Source organism: Cetorhinus maximus, chromosome 23 (assembly GCF_964194155.1).
Source record: "Cetorhinus maximus chromosome 23, sCetMax3.hap1.1, whole genome shotgun sequence".
Taxonomy (NCBI): Eukaryota; Metazoa; Chordata; class Chondrichthyes; order Lamniformes; family Cetorhinidae; genus Cetorhinus; species Cetorhinus maximus.
Genome location: NC_135901.1, coordinates 46141301 through 46157509, shown reverse-complemented (window position 1 = coordinate 46157509; position 16209 = coordinate 46141301). Strand labels below are relative to the sequence as shown.

The 16209-nt window shown below is 46.1% G+C and overlaps 1 protein-coding gene and 1 non-coding gene across 2 annotated transcripts in view; both read right to left on the bottom strand.

Moving 5' to 3' along the window:
• Positions 1 to 16209, bottom strand: part of LOC144698522 (uncharacterized) — a 121484-nt gene that overhangs the window by 10029 nt on the left and 95246 nt on the right. Inside the window, exon 9 of the mRNA XM_078570457.1 lies at positions 6740 to 7473. Coding sequence (XP_078426583.1) covers positions 6740 to 7473 — 734 coding nt within the window. The remainder of the gene's footprint in view (positions 1 to 6739; positions 7474 to 16209) is intronic.
• Positions 15304 to 15385, bottom strand: trnas-uga (transfer RNA serine (anticodon UGA)). The gene has a single exon. It is a non-coding gene; the product is annotated as a tRNA-Ser (tRNA).

The window sequence follows — 16209 nt, the reverse complement described above, 5'->3', positions numbered from 1 at the left end:
AAACAAAAACAGAATTACCTGGAAAAACTCAGCAGGTCTGGCAGCATCGGTGGAGATGAAATCAGTTGACGTTTCGAGTCCTCATGACCCTTCAACAGAACTGAGTATAGTTAGGAGAGAGGTGAAATATAAGCTGGTTTAAGGTGGGGGGGCGGGGGGAGAGAGAAGTTGAGGGTGGGGTGGTTGTAGGGACAAGCAAGCAGTGATAGGAGCAGATAATCAAAAGATGTCACAGACAAAAGGATCAAAGAGGTGTTGAAGGTGGTGATATTATCTAAGAAAAGTGCTAATTAAGAATGGAAGGCAGGACACTCAAGGTACAGCTCTAGTGGGGGTGGGGTGGAAAGACTAACAAGGTATTAGTTGTAGATTTAAAAATAATGGAAATAGGTGGGAAAAGAAAAATCTATATAAATTATTGAAAAAAAAACAAAAGGGAGGGGGAAGGAACGGGGTGGGGATGGGGGGAGGGAGTTTAAGATCTAAAGTTGTTGAATTCAATATTCAGCCCGGAAGGCTATAAAGTGCCTAGTCGGAAGATGAGGTGCTGTTCCTCCAGTTTGCGTTGGGCTTCACTGGAACATTGCAGCAAGCCAAGGACAGACATGTGGGCAAGAGAACAGGGTGGAGTGTTAAAATGGCAAGCGACAGGGAGGTTTGGGTCTTTCTTGCGGACAGACCGCAGGTGTTCTGCAAAGTGGTCGCCCAGTTTGCGTTTGGTCTCTCCAATGTAGAAGAGACCGCATTGGGAGCAACGAATGCAGTAGACTAAGTTAGGGGAAATGCAAGTGAAATGCTGCTTCACTTGAAAGTAGTGTTTGGGCCCTTGGACGGTGAGGAGAGAGGAAGTGAAGGGGCAGGTGTTGCATCTTCTGCGTGGGCATGGGGAGGTGCCATAGGTGGGGGTTGAGGAGTAGGGGCTGATGGAGGAGTGGACCAGGGTGTCCCAGAGGGAACGATCCCTACGGAATGCCACCAGGGGGGGTGAAGGGAAGATGTGTTTGGTGGTGGCATCATGCTGGAGTTGGCGGAAATGGCGGAGGATGATCCTTTGAATGCGGAGGCTGGTGGGGTGATAAGTGAGGACAAGGGGGACCCTATCATGTTTCTGGGAGGGAGGAGAAGGCATGAGAGCGGATGCGCGGGAGATGAGCCGGACACAGTTGAGGGCCCTGTCAATGACCGTGGGTGGAAAACCTCGGTTAAGGAAGAAGGAGGACATGTCAGAGGAACTGTTTTTGAAGGTAGCGTCATCAGAACAGATGCGACGGAGGCGAAGGAACTGAGAAAATGGGATGGAGTCCTTACAGGAAGCGGGGTGTGAGGAGCTGTAGTCAAGGTAGCTGTGGGAGTTGGTAGGCTTGTAATGGATATTGGTGGACAGTCTATCATCAGAAATTGAGCCAGAGAGGTCAAGGAAGGGAAGAGAAGTGTCAGTCTTTCCACCCCACCCCCACCCCCCACCTCCCACCTTAAACCAGCTTATATTTCACCTCTCTCCTAACTATACTTCAGTTCTCTTGAAGGGTCATGTGGACTCGAAACATCGACTCTTTTCTTCTCCATTGACGCTGCCAGACCTGCTGAGTTTTTCCAGGTAATTCTGTTTTTATTCTTTCACCCGCTCTGAGCAGCTTCAGTCACAGACCAGTACTACGCATGCTCATGAAACGGGCCGCACTGCGCATGCTCCAAGCACACACCCTAATACGCATGTGTAGGGAGCTCCTGTTGTGAGGATAGGGCACATTCTGGCCCCTGTTGAAGGTTGGGTAACCAGGCTGCCATTGAGAGGTGTTTTTTTGAATAGAAAATTATGTTTTGTGATCCGATGACGAACGAAGCCCAATACCAATATATAAAATTATTCAGTCAATTGGTATGACAAACAAAGTGCATGGGTCCTCTGCCATAATACTGTCCCGGGTGTAAATAACTGCAGTTAAACTACCGACATTTAGATGTGAACTCACTGGAGTCTCAGTCGGCGGTGTGAACAATTATTTTTTCTTCCCATACACAGAACATTTAAACTCTGTCTTGTCAGTAAGAACGTGACAATTCAGCCGGTGAACAATCCTTTCACAATGTCATTTTACCCCTAAGTTCCAGGACCATTGTGTGTGGATTTGGGAGGTAAGCATGATTTTGGAGACGGAAGAGTGGTCAGAGATTGGATGCGAATTGCAAGGATGTCGGGGACAAGGATGTGCTCATGGGAGGGAGAGAAGCAGAAAAGGCAGCTGATCTCAATTGTCACAGTCTTAGTGACAAATAAGCTCCATGAGCTCCTCACACTTGTTGGAGGTGTGGATGCAGGAGACAAGGGAGAGGGAGAGTCCGAAACAAAGACTAACTTGTGTTAGAGATGTTTTTAAAAATTCAACATCCTCTGTGTTTGACAGAATGTTGATTTATTTGAGCTTTATCCAGAATATTAACCTTATAACTGGGCTGGAGTTTATTAACATCAGCTGAAACAGACCCCAATGGGTATAGTTCATTCTTGTACATTATTAAAAGCAAAATCCAATCACTGTAGTTCGTTGTGAAGTCGTTGATGTCTCGGCAGGTGGGATGACTGAATGCATATCTTCCCACACTCGGTGCAGGTGTACAGCATCTCCCCAGTATGAGAGCGCTTGTGCAGAGAGAGGTGGGATGATTGCCTGAATCCAGTCCCATAAAGAAGGAATCTGAACGGTCTCTCATCAGAATGAATACATTGCTGGCGGATCAGTTCCTGAGAACTTGTAAAGCACTTCCCACAGTCTTGAAATTTAAAAGCTCTCTTTGATGTGCAATCAGATTGTATAAATTAATGAATCTCTTTCCACACAGCGCAGATGAATGGCCTCTCCCCAGTGTGAACTCGCTGGTGTGTCTGCAGGTGGGATAACGGAGTGAATCCCTTTTGACACTTTAAGCAAGTCAATGGCCTCTCCACAGTGTGAACGGTCCAATGAGTTTCCAATTTCGATGGGTAAAAGAATCCCTTCCCATTGTCAACATTTGCACAACTGCTTTCAGTTGTGACTGCATTTATGTTTTGACCAGGTCAGATGATCGGCTGAAACCTCATCCACACGCAGAACACTGTGAATGGTGCTTTCTTCTCCCATTTTCAAAATCCCACAATAATCTGTGGCCCAGAAACCGCTCTGTCCAATAGAGACACCCTCTGAAGAAGGGTCAGACAGACTTGAAACTGCTGTCAGGCGTCGCAAAGGCCAAGGACATAAAAGTTCATTCACAAATGTTCCAAAAACAGATACATTATAATCACCAGGAAAGGCTAAACAGCCTGAAGCTATTTTCTCTAGAAAAGAGAAGGCTGAGAGATGACCTGATAGAAATAGGATAAAGAATGGAGTTAGTAGCTCAGGAATGAAAACAATGGCTTCAATCTTCCCAAAATTTAATTGGAGACAATTTCTGCACATCCACAAACAGTCTGATAATTTAACAAAAGTGGAGAAGTCGAGAAAGGTGTTGGTGAGGTAGAGCTGGGCACTGTCAGTGTCCATGTGATAACTGACTCTGTGTTTTCAGATGATGTTGCTGTGGGGAGAATGTTAACAAAGAACAAAGAATAAAGGAAAGTACGGCACAGGAACAGGCACTTCGGCCCTCCAAGCCTGCGCCAATCATATTGCCCATCAACTAAAACATGTTGCACTTCCAGGGTCCGTATCCCTCTATTCCCATCCTATTCATGTATTTGTCAAGCTGCCTCTTAAACACCACTATCGTACCTGCTTCCACCACCTCCTCTGGCAGCGAATTCCAGACACTCACTACCCTCTGCGTAAAAAACTTGCCCTGCACATCTCCTCTATAGTTTTCTCCTATCACCTTAAATCTATTTCCTCCTAGTAATTGACTCTTCCACCCTGAGAAAAAGCTTCTGACTATCTACTCTGTCCATGCCACTCAGAATTTTGTAAACTTCTATCAAGTGGCCTCTCAATCTCCGTCTCTCTAGTGAGACCAATCCGAGTTTCTCCAACCTCTCCTCATAGCTAATAACCTCCAGACCAGGCAGCATCCTGGTAAACCTCCTCTGCGCCATCTCCAATGCCTCCATATCCTTCTGGTAATGTGGTGACCTGAATTGCATGCAATATTCCAAGTGTGGCCTAACCAAGGTTCTATACAGCTGCAGCATGACTTCCCAGCTTTTATACTCAATACCCCTGCCAATGAAGGCAAGCATGCCATATGCCTTCCTGACTACCTTATCCACCTGCATTGCCACTTTCAGCGACCTGTGGACCTGTACACCCAGATCCCTCTGCCCGTCGATACACTTAAGGGTTCTGCCATTTACTGTGTAATTCCTGCCTGTATTAGACCTTCCAAAATGCATTACCTCACACTTGTCCGGATTAAACACCATCTGCCATTTCTCCGCTCAAGTCTCCAACCGATCTATATCCCGTTGTATCTTTTGACAATCTTCTTCACTATCTGGAACTCCTCCAAACTTGGTGTCGTCTGCAAACTTTCTAATTAGCCCAGTTACATTTTCCTCCAAATCATTTATACCACAAACAGCAAAGATCCCAGCACTGATCCCTGCGGAACTCCACTAGTCACAGCTCTCCATTCAGAAAAGCACCCTTCCACTGCTACCCTCTGTCTTCTATGACCAAGGCAATTCTGTATCCATCCTGCCAGCTCACCTCAAATCCCGTGCAACTTTGCCTTCTGTACCAGTCTGCCATGAAGGACCTTGTCAAAGGCCTTACTGAAAACCATGTATATAACATCCACTGCCCTTCCATCGTCGACCATGCTGCCCCTCACTAACACGCCCATTTGCTTCCAAATGGTAGTAAATCCTGTCACGAAGAATCTTCTCCAATAATTTCACTACCACTGACATAAGGCTCACCAGCCTGTAATTTCCTGGATTATCCTTGCTACCCTTCTTAAACAATGGAACAACACTGACCATTCTCCAGTCCTCTGGGACCTCACCCGTAGTCAGTGAGGATACAAAGATTTCTGTCAAGGCCCCAGCAATCTCCTCGCTTGCCTCTCTCAGTACTCTAGGGAAGATCCCATCTGGCCCTGGGGACTTATCCACCTTAATATTCTTCAAGACGCCTAACACCTCCTCTTTTTTGATCTCAACATGATCCAGGCTATCTACAAACTCTTCCCTAGACAAATCGACCGCTAAGTCATTCTCTTTGGTGAATACTGATGAGAAGTATTCATTCAGTATCTCTCCCATTTCTTCTGGCTCCACACACAGACTCCCACCTCTGTCCCTGAGTGGGCCCACCCTTTCCCTGGCTACCCTCTTGCCCTTTACATATGTATAAAAGGCCTTGGGATTTTCCTTAATCCTGGTTGCCAGTGACTTTTCATGACCCATTTTAGCCCTCCTGACTCCTTGCTTAAGTTTCTTCCTAATTTCTTTGTATTCTCCACGGACATCATCTGTTCCCAGCCTTCTAGCCCTTACGAATGCTTCCCTTTTCTTTTTGAATAATCTCACAATATCCTTCGTTATCCAAGGTTCCTGAAACTTGCCATGCTTATCCTTCATCCTAGAAGTCTTCCTGAGAAATAAAAGGAGGCCAAAGTTGGATCCTCTGTGGACACCAGAGGTAACTGTGGGAGTGGGAAGGGAAGACATTCCAAGTGATTCTCTGACTATGATTAGATAGAGAAGAATGGAACCAGGAGAGAGCAGCCCCACCCAGCTGGACGACAGTGGAGAGGTGTTGGAGCAGAATGTTATGGTCAACCTTGTCAAGGGCTGCAGACAGATCGAGAAGTGATAGTTTCCCTTTGTCACTGTCACATAGGATGTCATTGGTGGCTTTGATCTGAGCTGTTTCAGTACAGTGGCAGGGGCAGAAACCTGATTGGATGGATTCAAGCAGGGAGTTCTGGGAAAGATGGAGCCGGATTTGGGAGGTGTGAACACTTTTCAGGAGTTCAGAGAGGAACTGGGGGTTGAAGATGGGTCAATACTTTGCAAGGACAGTAGAATTAAGTAATTGTTTTTTGAGGAAAGTGTGATTATTTGAAGGAGAGAGGGATAGTAACAGAAGAGAGAGAACTGTGAACAATATCAGTGAACATGGGGAAGTTGGGGGATCAGCAGTTTAGTGGGAATAGGGTCGATGGAGCAGGAGGTGTGTCTCATGGACAAGATGACCACTGAGAGGGCAGGAAGGGGGATGGGGGAGAAGCTAATGAAAGATGTGGGTTCACGGCTTGGACAAGGTGGAACATTATAGAGGCAGTTTGTCCCAGTGGGCTAGTGGAAGGGAGGGAAGCAGCGGAGGCAGCTAATCGGATTGTCTCAATCTTAGTGACAAAGAACCTCCATGAGCTCCTTACACTTGTTGTTAGAGGTGAGGATGGAGGAGAGAGCCCTTCCAGAGAAACTAACTTGTGTTAGAGATATTAACAAGACTCAATATGCTATATTTAACCCAAATATATTTAATTTGTCCTTATCCAGAATATTAGCCCCAATAACTGGGCTAGAGTTTATTAACATCAGCAGAAACAGACTACAATGAACAAGGTTCAGTCCTGGATGTGATTAACAGCAACATCCTGTTCGTTATTTGTGAACTCGCTGGTGTCTCATCAGTTGGGATGACCTGGTGAATCCCTTACCACACTTGGAGCAGCTGAACGGCCTCTCCTCAGTGTGAATTCGCTGGTGCTTCAGGAGGTCAGAGGACACAGTGAATCCCTTCCCACATACAGGACAGATGAACGGCCTCTCTCCAGTATGAATTCGCTGATGTCTCAGCAAGTGGGATGACTGTGTGAAGCCCTTCCCACAGTGGGAGCAGGTGAACTGTCTCTCCACAGTGTGAATTCGCTGGTGTCTCAACAGATCGGATAAATTAACGAATCCCTTCTCACACTCGGAGCAGATAAATGGTCTCTCCCCAGTGTGAACTCGCAGGTGTGTCAGCAGGTTGGATAACTGAGTGAATCGCTTCCCGCACTCGGAGCAGGTGAACGGCCTCTCTCCAGAGTGAACTCTCTGGTGTATCAGCAGGTTTGATGACTGAGTGAATCTCTTCCCACACTCGGAGCAGGTGAACGGTCTCTCCCCAGAGTGAACTCTCTGGTGTTTCAGCAGGGTGGATAACTGACTGAATCCCTTCCCACACTCGGAGCAGGTAAATGGCCTCTCACCAGTGTGAACTCGCTGGTGTGTCAGCAGGTTGGATAACTGAGTGAATGCCTTCCCACACTCGGAGCAGGTAAATGGCCTCTCCCCAGTGTGAACTCTCTGGTGTGTCAGCAGGTTGGATAACTGAATGAATCCCTTCCCACACTCGGAGCAGGTAAATGGCATCCTCCCAGAGTGAATTCGCTGGTGCCTCAGCAGGCTGGATGCCCAAGTGAATCCCTTTCCACACTCGGAGCAGGTGAACGGCCTCTCTTCAGTGTGAATGAGCTGGTGTCTCAGGAGGGTGGATGAATCAATAAATCCCTTCATACATACAGAACAAGTGAAAGGCCTCTCCCCAGTGTGTGTGCGCTGGTGAGTATCCAGCCTGGATGGATAATTGAATCCTTTTCCACAGTCTCCACATTTCCATGGTTTCTCCCCACTGTAACTGCATTTATGTTTTGACAGGCCAGATAATCGGCTGAAGCCTCGTCCACACACAGAACACATGTACGGTTTCTCCCCACGGTGAACGGTGCTTTTTCCTTCCATGTTCAAAATCCGATGAAATTCAGTTTACGACTAATTGTGCGACACCGTTAGATTCTGATGAAACATTGGGTTTCCCAATTGAAAATCCTGGGGAAATAGTTTAAACAGACAAAAGTGAATGAGAGAGAAACCACAATATCACAAAAACAGGTTGTGAAATTGAGGTGAATGAATCTGGTAATTTTTGGGGCCGGCACTAGGAAAAAGTGACCATGAAAACTGCTGGATGGTAATATAAACCCAACTGGTTCACTAATGTCCTTCAGGGAAGGGAACTTGCCAACTGGTCAGGGACTATACAAAACACCAGCATCTACTGGGGGAAATAGAGAGGGAGATGGGAGAGGCAGGGGGTGAAGGAAAGGGACTTTATGCATCTGCAATTCTACCAACATCTCCCAAACCCTCATCCTCCACCCCCTAGAAGGACCAGGGTAGATGTATGTGAACACCATCACCTCCAAGTTCCCCTCCAAGTCACATACCATCCTAACTTGTTTAACATCCAGTGTTGGATGAACAGAAATTTCCTCCATTTAAATATTGGGAAGATTGAAGCCATTGTCTTCAGTCCCTGCTACAAACTCCACTCCCTGACCATCAATGCCATCCATCTCTCTGACAACTTTGAGGCTGAGCCAGGCTGTTCACAGTCTTAGTGTCATATTTCACCCTAAGCTGAGCTTCTGACTACATATCACTGAGATCGCCAATTTCCACCTCAGTAACTTTGCCTGCCAATAAAATAATAGCAAAATACTGCAGCTGCTGGAAATCTGAAATAAAAAGAGAAAATGCTGGAAATATTCAGCAGGTCAGGAAGTATCTGTGGAGAGAGAAACAGAGTTAACATTTCAGGGGTGCAGAATGAACTAAAGGGATTAAAAATGATGCAGAATCTGATCATCAATATAAGCTCAGGGGTAGAAGTGAGATGGACTATAGCACAGGAAAAACAACTCCTGACTATGAAAGACATGGTGGGAAGCTATAACTGGTAAGTCAGCAGCACATGGTCAGGGCAGCAGTTAGCAGAAGTAACCATAAAATCCTAAACAGAGCTAAAATACACCCACTATTTGAGACAGAAAAAGTTAGAAAACAGCAGAGAGGTGATCAGGGAGGGCAGAGGTGAAACAGAGCAATGGATGGACACAGAATCAGATCCACAGTAAAGGAGTCACACCAGCTGCAGAGCTGTCAGACCTCACACAGATAACAAAGAACTAAAAGCTCCAAATTGTAGATGAGTTGTCAAAACTACTCACCTGTGAAACAATTTAACTCTTTTCAGCTTTGGAAACTCCTGTCGGAGACTGTAGCTGGAAAGATATCAGAAGCACTGAAGTCAGAGAAAAATCTACCAGTTGAGGAAATACCCTGGAGTGCGGTGATGTCACCGCACAATTGTCGGTGTGTGCTGATGTCACAGTGTAATTATCGATGTGTGCTGATGTCACAGTGTAATTGTCGATGTGTGATGACATCACAGACATGGACACAGAACATCTGGGTTTGTGTAAACCACTGATCACCACACATTATGAAGGATGTGAGGGTCCTTAAGAGGGTGCGGAGGAGACTTATCAGAGTGGTTCAACGGGTGAAGGATTTTAGATTAGTTTGGAAAAACTGGTGTTGTTCTCCTTGGAGCAAAGTAGACTGAGGGGAAATTTGATAGAGGTATACAAGTTAATGATTGGTTTACATGAGGTAGTTAAAGAAAAGCTGTTCACATTATCTGATCATAAAAGGGTTAGGGGACACAGATTTAAGTTATGAAGCAAGATTTACAGGAGGGGTGTGAGCAAAAATTTTACACAATGAGTGATAATGACCTGAAACTCATTACTTACTCTCAAAGGTTGATGAATCCAGTGTGTCTGTCAGATCTTGATCTTATGTTTGGTTTCCCGTCTGCAAATCATTCCCAAGTTATATCCTATGAAAAGATTACAAAACAATCAATCACTGTCAGTCCAGGGCAGAAATTGAGAAATATTTCTCTTGGTTTGAGTCTGCTGTGTGTAAATCCTCCCCTTCTAACCCCCTGTAAAAGGAGTTTCCAAAATCCATCCCTGTCAGTCCAGGATATTCACAACATTGTTTCCTCCTGCTACCTGGACCAGGATGACTGCGCATGCGCCCTGCTGCACAGCCGCGCCCACGGGCCAAGCAGAGGGAGAGGCACAGTCATTTCCGGTCTGTTCGCTGCAAACGCGGGGCCTGTAGTTTCTTATTAAGGGTCTGCGGCCTGCACCAAGTGTTTATAAAATCTCCCTGCCCACTCCGCTGGCTCCATTCCTCCCGCCCACCCACTAACTCTGTTATTCTGCTCCAGTCGCCATTTTCTCACCCACTTTCTGCGGCTCCAGTCACGGGACAGCACTGCGCATGCTCAGCCAAGAGCCCGCAATGCGCAGGTGCGAATCAGACTCCTCAATGCGCATGCGTAAGACCATGGCGCTCCGGATAGGGCACATTCTGTCCCGCATTGAATGCTGGGTGGGAGGATATGGTTAATTATCCAATATATTTTTATGATCCGATGGTAATTGCAGATTTATGGTTATGATTTAAATTATACAATTAATTGATACAATAAATTGCATCGGCCTCTACCATACTTTTGTCCTGGGTGTAATTAACAACAGAACAAACCCCTACAGTTAGATATGGATTCTTCACAGGTGAGGTGAAGAAGTGATTTCTCCTTCCATACACCAAACATTTAAACTCCGTCTTGTCAGTAAGAATGCGCCTATTGCGGAGCAAATCCTTTGAACTTTTATAGCTGGATTGTTCACTGGTGGCAAAACTGAGTAAATGCCTTCCCATGCATGAAATCAGTCAATTTTCTCCATCAGATGTGACTGCTGCTGTGTCAACTAATCAGATGATCGAGTAAACCTTTTTCCATAATTAGCTGCTGAATGATGTTTTCACAGTGTGACTTTACCTAGGCGTGTCCAGCACAGACTTGGACCTCTAATGCTTCTGGCAATGGGCTCTACATTCTCTTCTGAAGAAAAAAGGAAAGCGATGCTGTAAATCTGAAATAAAAACGGAACATTTTCGAATTCTAAACAGGTCTGGTAGCGTCTGTGGACAGCCATAGTTTTCATTTCAGGTCTGTGACTTGTCAGCGGAACTGTACAGGATCAGTGGAAAGACCTGAAAATATAATTCTGGTTCTCAATTTACAGAAATTCCCAGATTTTCTGAGTATTTCCATCATTTTCTGCTTTTATCTCTGGTTAAAGACGTTGCTTCTGAATTAGGCATTGGATTTCCTGGTGACCAACTTTTATTTATTCTCACCCATTCTAATCTGTCTCTCTGAACTTACTGCACTCCATTCTCTCAGGTCCATCCCCAACATTGTCATCAAACCCGCTGACAAGGGTGGTGCTGTTGTTGTCTGGCGCACTGACCTCTATCTCGCGGAGGCTGAGTGTCAACTCGCAGACACTTCCTCCTACCTCTCCCTGGACCATGACCCCACCACTGAACATCAAGCCATTGTTTCCAGGACTGTCACTGACCTCATCTCCTCTGGAGATCTTCCTCCCACAGCTTCCAACCTGATAGTCGCCCAACCTCAGACAGCCCGCTTCTACCTCCTACCCAAAATCCATAAACAGAACTGTCCCGGCAGACCAATCGTGTCAGCCTGTTCCTGCCCACGGAACTCAGTTCTCGTTATTTTGACTCCCTTCTCTCTCCCCTTGTCCAGTCCCTTCCCACCTACATCCGTGATTCCTCTGACTCCTTACGTCACATCAACAATTTCCAGTTCCCTGGCCCCAACCGCTTCCTCTTCACCATGGACGTCAATCCCTCTACACCTCCATCCCCCACTGGGATGCTCTGAGGGCTCTCCGCTTCTTCCTTGAACAGAGGCCCGAAAAATGCCCATCCACCACTACTCTCCTCCGTCTGGCTGAACTTGTTCTCACACTGAACCATTTCTCCTTAAACTCCTCTCACTTTCTCCAAATAAAAGGTGTGGCTATGGGTACCCGCATGGGCCCCGGCTATGCTTGTCTCTTTATGGGGTATGTGGAACATTCCTTGTTCCAGTCCTACTCCGGCCCCCTCCCACAACTCTTTCTCCGGTACATCGATGATTGCTTCGGCGCTGCTTCATGCTCTCGTCTGGACTTGGAAAAATTTGTTAATTTTGCTTCCAATATCCAACCCTCCATCATTTTCACATGGTTCATTCCTGACACTTCCCTTCCCTTCCTTCACCAATTCCCTGTCTCAATTTCTGATGATAGACTGTCCACCAATATCCATTACAAGCCTACCGACTCCCACAGCTACCTCGACTACAGCTCCTCACACCCCACTTCCTGTAAGGACTCCATCCCATTCTCTCAGTTCCTTCGCCTCCGTCGCATCTGTTCTGATGATGCCACATTCAAAAACAGTTCCTCTGACATGTCTTCCTTCTTCCTTAATCGAGGTTTTCCACCCACAGTGGTTGACAGGGCCCTCAACCATGTCCGGCCCATCTCCCGCGCATTCCTTCTCACACCTTCTTCTCCCTCCCAGAAATATGATAGGGTCCCCCTTGTCCTCACTTATCACTCCACCAGATTCCGCATTCAAAGGATCATCCTCCGCCATTTCCACCAACTCCAGCACGATGCCACCACCAAACACATCTTCCCTTCACCCCCATCCGCACCCCCCCCCCCCCACACCCCACCCCCGGTGGCATTCTGCAGGGATCATTCCCTCCGTGACACCCTGGTCCACCCCTCCATCACCCCCGACACCTCAACCCCCTCCCACGGCAACTTCGCATGCAACCGCAGAAGGTGCAACACCTGCCCCTTTACTTTCCCCCTCCTCACCGTCCAAGGGCCAAAATACTCCTTTCAAGTGAAGCAGCATTTCACTTGCACTTCCATCAATTTAGTCTACTGCATTTGATGCTCCCAATGCGGTTTCCTGTACTTTGGAGAGACCAAACGCAGACTGGGTGACCGCTTTGCGGAACACCTTCGGTCTGTCTGCGAGCATGACCCAGACCTCCCTGTCGCTTGCCATTTCAACACTCCACCCTGCTCTCATGTCCACATGTCCGTCCTTGGCCTGCTGCAATGTTCCAGTGAAGCTCAACACAAACTGGAGGAACAGCACCTCATCTTCTGACTAGGCACTTTACAGCCTTCCGGACTGAATATTGAGTTCAAAAACTTTAGATCATGAACTCTCTCCTCCATTCCCACCCCCATTCCGATCCCCCTTTTTTCCCAACAATTTATATATTTTTTTCTTTTCCCACCTATTTCCATTATTTTGAAATGTATTTCCATCCATTGTTTTATCTCTACCTTTTAGCCTATTTCGATCCCTTCCCCCCACCCCACCCCCACTAGGGCTATCTCTACCTTGCTCGTCCTGATTTCTACCCTTAATGTCACCTATTAGCACATTTCTTAGCTAATATCACCACCGTCAACATCTCTTTGTCCTTTTGTCTATGACATTTCTACTTTGCGTCCGCCTATCACTGCCCCTATATCCAGCCCAACCTGCCCCACCCCCCACTACCAGCTTATATTTCACCGCATTTCTCCATTTCCTTAGTTCTGAAGAAGAGTCACACGTACTCGAAACGTCAACTGTGCTCCTCTCCGCAGATTCTGTCAGGCCTGCTGGGTTTTTCCAGGTATTTTTGTTTTTGTTTCAGATTTCCAGCATCCGCAGTATTTTGCTTTTATCTGAGAGAGAGAAATCAATACGTTTCAGTGAGTGAGTCGCTGTCTCAGATAGAGATATGACAGACATTAAGTGATTGTGGTGACAAACGTGCCCATCTTAGCAAAGAAATGTTTGGTATGACATGAATTTATAAACAAGAGCACACAACAGAATATACTATCAATGAATATTTACGTTATTTGACGATCTGTAGTTACAGTTTGAATAAGAGAAAATAAAATAAAATGAAACATTCTGGTGAAGACAAATCTTTTATCTTTGTGGAATGACGCAGCATGATTTCTTTTCACACCGTCACACAGAACAGGTGATGTCTCATATGTAATACTGTTGGCTGTAATGAAACTGAATATTAGGAGCTGCACGGATCAAACAGTCAAAACCTGTAGTCTTAGGCCAAAGTCAGAGGCCCATTTCTAACTCAACGTTCACCTTATAGAGACATAGAATAGTGTAGTAACAACAGAGACAGAGCCTGGTGTGGTAATTACTGAGACAGGGTCTAGTGCAATTTAAGCAGAGGCATTACTAAAGAGGCCATCTAATGTTACTTAAGCAAAGACGTGACCTAGTGCACGAATAACAGGGGCGGGGACGAGTGCTATATTAACATAGACAAGGTCTACTGCTGTAATAGCGGAGATGGGTCTAGTGCAATAGTTACCGATACAGGGCCTGGATCAACATCAAGTGAAATAGGGCAGTTATTACAGGGACAGGGCACAGAGTAATTGCTTCCTAGAGAGAGTCTAAGGCCGTAATATCTGCCACCAGTGTAAGAGAGACAGAGATGATCTCGTGGAGTAAAAACAGGGAAAGGGAGAGTGGAATAGAAGCAGGGACAGAGGTACAAAGACAAAGCTTCTGCAGAGACAGGATCTAATTTAATTAAAAAGACAGAGAAGCTCGAGTGTAATACAGGCTGATACAGAGTCTAGTGTAAATTGTTCTGAAATACGGTCTAGAGGAATATAAGTGCAGACATGATTGAGTGTGTTATAAGCAGCGCCGTGACCGAGTGAAACATCAGTGAGGCAGTGCCGAGTGCAGTAATAATTGAGAGAGGATCTTGTGTAATACGAACCAGCCTAGTGTAGTGATAAGACAGACCGGATCCAGTTTAAGAAAACTGATACACGGTCCAGTGCAGCTTCACATAATTCAGGGCTCTTTTTAACATCAACTGACGCAGTGTCTGCTGAATTAAATACCGGCAAAGGTACGAGATTAATAAAAACAGAGTCATGCACTAGTACAGCAATAAGAGAGTAATGGTTTAGGACAATAACAACAGAAACAGGGAATTGTGTGATATGAATGGAGGCATGTATTGGTGCAGCATTAACTGAGACAGGGTCCAGTTTGATAGACACGTGGCAGGTTCTACTGGAGTACTAGCTGAGACAGAGTCTTGTGAAATGCAAATAAAAACATCTTCTAGTTTTCTATAACCAGAGACAAGCTCTAGTGCAGTGCCAACTGGGTCATGGCTTATTGTAACTTTGGTCGAGACCTGCTTCAGTGCAGTCATGACTGAGAAAGTGCCAACTGTATTATGGCCATAGTCCAGTACATTAACAACTGAGATTGAACCAATTACAGAAACAACTGAGAGATGACCTTCTCTAATATGCTCAGAGATATGTCCTAGTGTAATAGAAACAGAAACGGCGTCTAAGTTAATATGAACAGAGACAGTGCCAAATGCAGTAATAATTGAGACAGCGCCTGCTTCATGTGATGTGAGCAATCACGGTTCCACTGCCACCCACTGGTCAATCTTTGCTACTGCAGGTGTTGTGAAAATGTCGATCCGATTTACAATGGTTAAAATCAGAAATAACGGAAAACGTAGTCGGCAGGATTTGAACCGGCGCGGGGCAACCCCAATGGATTTCAAGTCCATCACCTTAACCACTCGGCCACGACTACGAATGCTAGCAGTAAGCCTGTATTATTTATATGAAGTCATAGAATGGTTACAGCAGAGAAAGCGCTCTTTCTGCCCGTCCTGTCACTGCCATTACCTGATCGTTTCCCCGGAACCCTGCAATTTACACTGTCTCTCCTCATTCTCCCGACCAAACTTGGAAAGAAAGAGTGAGAATGATCCAACCCGGCCAATTACCGGCCCATCAGTCTACTCTCCGTCATTGGTAAAGTAATAGAAGGGGTCATCAATAGTGCTATCAAGTGGCACAGACTTCGCAATAACCTGCTCACTGATGCGCAGTTTGGGTTCCGTAAGGGCCACACAGCTCCTGACCTCATTACAGCCTTGGTTCAAATACAAACAAAAGAGCTGAACTCCCGAGATGAGGTGACATCAAGTCAGCATTTGATCGAGTGTGGTATCAAGGTGCCCGAACACAACTGGAGTCAATGGGAATCAGGGGGAAACTCTCCGCTTGTTGGAGTCATACCTAGCACAAAGGAAGATGGTTGTGGTTGTTGGAGGTCAGTCATCTTATCTCCAGGACATCACTGCAGGAGTTCCTTAGGGTAGTGTCCTCGGCCCAACCATCTTCAGCAATGAACTTCCATCCATCATAAGGTCAGAAGTGGCGAAGTTAGCTGATAATTGCACAATGTTCAGCACCATACCCGACTGCTCAGATACTGAAGCAGTCCATGTCCAAATGCAGCAAGACCTGGACAATATCCAGGCTTGGGCTGACAAGTGGCAAGTAACATTCGCACCCCACAAGTGTCAGGCAATGACCATCTCCAACACGAGAGAATCCAACCATCGCCTC